Source organism: Vicia villosa, linkage group LG4, assembly GCF_029867415.1.
Source record: "Vicia villosa cultivar HV-30 ecotype Madison, WI linkage group LG4, Vvil1.0, whole genome shotgun sequence".
NCBI classification, from domain to species: domain Eukaryota; kingdom Viridiplantae; phylum Streptophyta; class Magnoliopsida; order Fabales; family Fabaceae; genus Vicia; species Vicia villosa.
Genome location: NC_081183.1, coordinates 126622867 through 126626213, shown reverse-complemented (window position 1 = coordinate 126626213; position 3347 = coordinate 126622867). Strand labels below are relative to the sequence as shown.

The window sequence follows — 3347 nt, the reverse complement described above, 5'->3', positions numbered from 1 at the left end:
AAATAAAGTATATCCTAAATATTTTAAATAATGTTTTTAATCACTAAAATAACATAACTTAATTATATTTTGATTGACTAAAATAGAAAGTTTCACAATTTTTTCACAAGCCAGAAGTGAAAAACAAAGAAAACAAATAAAAGCCATGAAAGGAAACTAGCAGAAAGATTCAATGCATGTTCTCAAATTTTTTTCTCTATATATTCTCATTCATTCTCAACACTTCACTTCACACCAACTCAACTCAAAACCGCTCTCTTTTATCTACAATGGCTTCTACTCCAACCCCACCACCAAACTACTCCTCACTCCCTGCACCTAAACCTGCTGAAAATCATCATCAAAAGCATAATGACACTCACCAAAATAGTCGTAGACGCCATAGAAATGACTGGTCTTCTTCCTCTAGAAACTATTCCAACTCAAGGTCTGCATGTTTAGCTCCTGCTGCTGCTGCTGCAGCTGATATAGCTGCAAATGGTAGTGGCAGAGGGGTATATTCGTCTGCGCCGGGATCTTTATTGGGTGGAAGGAGATCAAAGCTAGCTCCGGAGTTTTCTGGCAGGAAATCCACCAAGTTTGCTGCCAAGAAACAGTATGGAATGCCAAGGGCAGCAGTTAATACACTGCCTCACAGCGAAGCTGCCAACGAGGTTCTTACTTGTCTCTACAATGCTGGTAACATTGCTGCTAATATTGATAATGTTTTGATTTCGAACGAACATAGGCTATGGGAAGTTGAGGATTATATTTATATGCTTAAAGATTTTGGTATTACTGGTCACTTATTGTTAGCTGAGAAGTTTTATGAATTTATTATGTGTAAGCCAAATGGGAGGGTTGCGAAAGGTAAGTTAACTAATGCTATGATTAGTACTCTAGGTAGGTTAGGGAGGATTGTTCGTGCTATAGAAGTGTTTGGAAAATCTAGGATTGAAGGTTATGGAATTACCGTGTATACGTTTTCGGCTATGATTAAGGCGTATGGCCTAAACGGGCGCTTCCGTGATGCTGTAGAATTGTTCATGTCTATGCGTGGTTTGGGCCTTGTGCCTAATTTGGTTACGTACAATTCGATTATAGATGCGGGGGCGAAAGGGGAGGTGAGTTTTGATGTGGTTGTTAAATATTATGATGAAATGCTAGCTACTGGCATAAGGCCGGATCGTCTTACTTATAATTCACTTCTTTCTGTTTGCGCCTCGAAGGGCATGTGGGAAATGGCGCAAAATTTATTGAGAGAAATGGATGGTAGGGGTATTGTTCGCGATGTGTTTACTTATAACACGTATTTGGACACGCTGTGTAAAGGCGGCCAAATTGATTTGGCTAGAAGGGTATTCGAAGAGATGTCTTGTAAGTGCGTTTGGCCAACCGTTGTGACGTATAGCACGCTAATGGATGGATATGCCAAGGCTAACCTCTTGGAAGATGCCCTTCATCTGTACGAAGAAATGAAGCTTCGATCTATTTACATTGATAGAGTGTCTTATAATACAGTGGTCGGAATCTTCACGAAGCTCGACAGGTTTGATGAAGCTGTCAATATATGCAGAGAGATGGATGGATGTGGAATTAAAATGGATATCGTTACATACAATGCTCTGCTGGCCGGGTACGGTCGGCATGGCATGTATGCTGAAGTTAGAAGCTTATTTGAAGAAATGAAGGCTCGGAATATATATCCGAATACACTATCTTACTCTACGCTGATCGACGTGTATACAAAAGGTGAAATGTTTCAGGAAGCGATGAATGTTTATATAGAGTTCAAGATGACAAGATTGGAGACTGATGTTGTCTTTTATACTGCAATCGTAGACGCGCTATGCAAAAACGGTTTGGTGGAGTCTTCCATTATGTTGCTTATTGCCATGATTGAGAAAGGAATCAAACCGAACGTGGTCACTTTCAACATTATAATTGATGCATGTCAACAGTTGCCAACTTCGGAATATGGAGTTCATGGATCATCTCAAGCCATTGAGTATCCAAATGACAAATCATCTACTATGCTTATTGATGGTGCTTTTCAGACTAAGCCGGGGGATGATCGGATCTTGAAGATGTTTGAGAAACTTGCTTCTGAAAAAGCCGGTCATATAAAGAAACTTAGAAGGGGACGACAAGACCTACACTGCATATTTTGGCTCTTCCAAAAAATGCATGAGCTGCACATTAAACCAAATGTTGTCTCATTTTCAGCCATTTTGAATGCATGCAGGTAAATACTTCGAAATTTCTGTTATCTTGAATTATATATAACCAATCTCAAACTATATAATTCGATCGATTTTGATGCAGTCGTTGCAATTCATATGACGATGCTGCAAAGCTGTTAGACACACTGCGCCTGTTTGATAGCCAGGTGTATGCTGTAGCCCATGGACTGTTGATGGGTTATAGAGAGCAAGTATGGTTTAGTGCTCAGACTCTATTCAATGAACTCACGCTTATGGATTGTTCAACTGCGTCCGCGTTTTATAACGCCCTCACAGATATGTTATGGCACTTTGGTCAGAGACGCGGAGCTCAAATGGTTGTAATCGAAGGGAAAAACCGAAATGTGTGGAAAGGAGAATGGTCAATTTCTTGCTTGGATCTGCATCTGATGTCTTGTGGTGCGGGCTGTGCTATGGTTCATGATTGGTTGCTCAATATGCATAGGACTTTATTTCAAGGCTCTGAACTGCCAAAGACTGTGAAGTATGTATCTTTTTCAGCAAAGATTTTAATTGTTTTAATATGATTAGATTAAAGTGTTAATCATAATTCTAATATATTTTGCAGCATATTAACTGGTTGGGGAAAGCACAACAAAGTGATGGGTGATGGAATTTTGAAAAGAGCTATTGAAGCACTTCTTAACGGAATGGACTCACCTTTTAGATTTGCTGAACGTAACTTGGGAAGACTTACATCTCCTGGAGATCTCGTGGCTACTTGGCTGAGACAACCTGGCGTTATCAACATGCTCGTTCTGTCCGATGTCCTTAATCATTCTCAACCTGCCGGTCTACCACATGGTTATCCAGCTCCTGGCAATTAGATTGATAGAAGCTATGTTGCACCAGTGTCCGTTATGATTAGGCTGAAAACCTTTACCACAAATGACGGGTCTTTGGCAAAAAATCATGGTGCAACTGGCGGTTGTTTATTAGTTTAAGATACTGTCGTAATAAATTAAAAAATAAAGGCGCTAATCATATTTCGGGGATTATCCTGTTATTGAGTTAGTAAGGAATTGTTATGGCCATAGTGGCTGGTTTTTCAGTGTACTTGCGATTTGGTTTGTAATCTGGGGTTGATTCCTCCAATATGTTTCAGCTTAATAAAGTATGTCTCAC

At 39.8% G+C, this 3347-nt stretch overlaps 1 protein-coding gene across 1 annotated transcript; it reads left to right on the top strand.

Moving 5' to 3' along the window:
• The first annotated feature begins 269 nt into the window (after window positions 1-269).
• Window positions 270-3049, top strand: LOC131597826 (pentatricopeptide repeat-containing protein GUN1, chloroplastic-like). Its single transcript, XM_058870491.1, has 3 exons — window positions 270-2224; window positions 2305-2706; window positions 2791-3049. The coding sequence occupies exons 1-3, from the start codon at window positions 270-272 to the stop codon at window positions 3047-3049; spliced, it is 2616 nt and encodes an 871-aa protein (XP_058726474.1).
• Window positions 3050-3347: the final 298 nt, after the last annotated feature.

Excerpts from the sequence above, each read along its gene's own strand:
- LOC131597826 (XM_058870491.1), top strand. The coding sequence starts at position 270 with ATGGCTTCTACTCCAACCCCACCACCAAACTACTCCTCACTCCCTGCA. Across the intron at positions 2,225-2,304 it reads GCCATTTTGAATGCATGCAG|TCGTTGCAATTCATATGACG; the intron begins GTAAATACTTCG and ends ATTTTGATGCAG. Across the intron at positions 2,707-2,790 it reads GAACTGCCAAAGACTGTGAA|CATATTAACTGGTTGGGGAA; the intron begins GTATGTATCTTT and ends TATATTTTGCAG.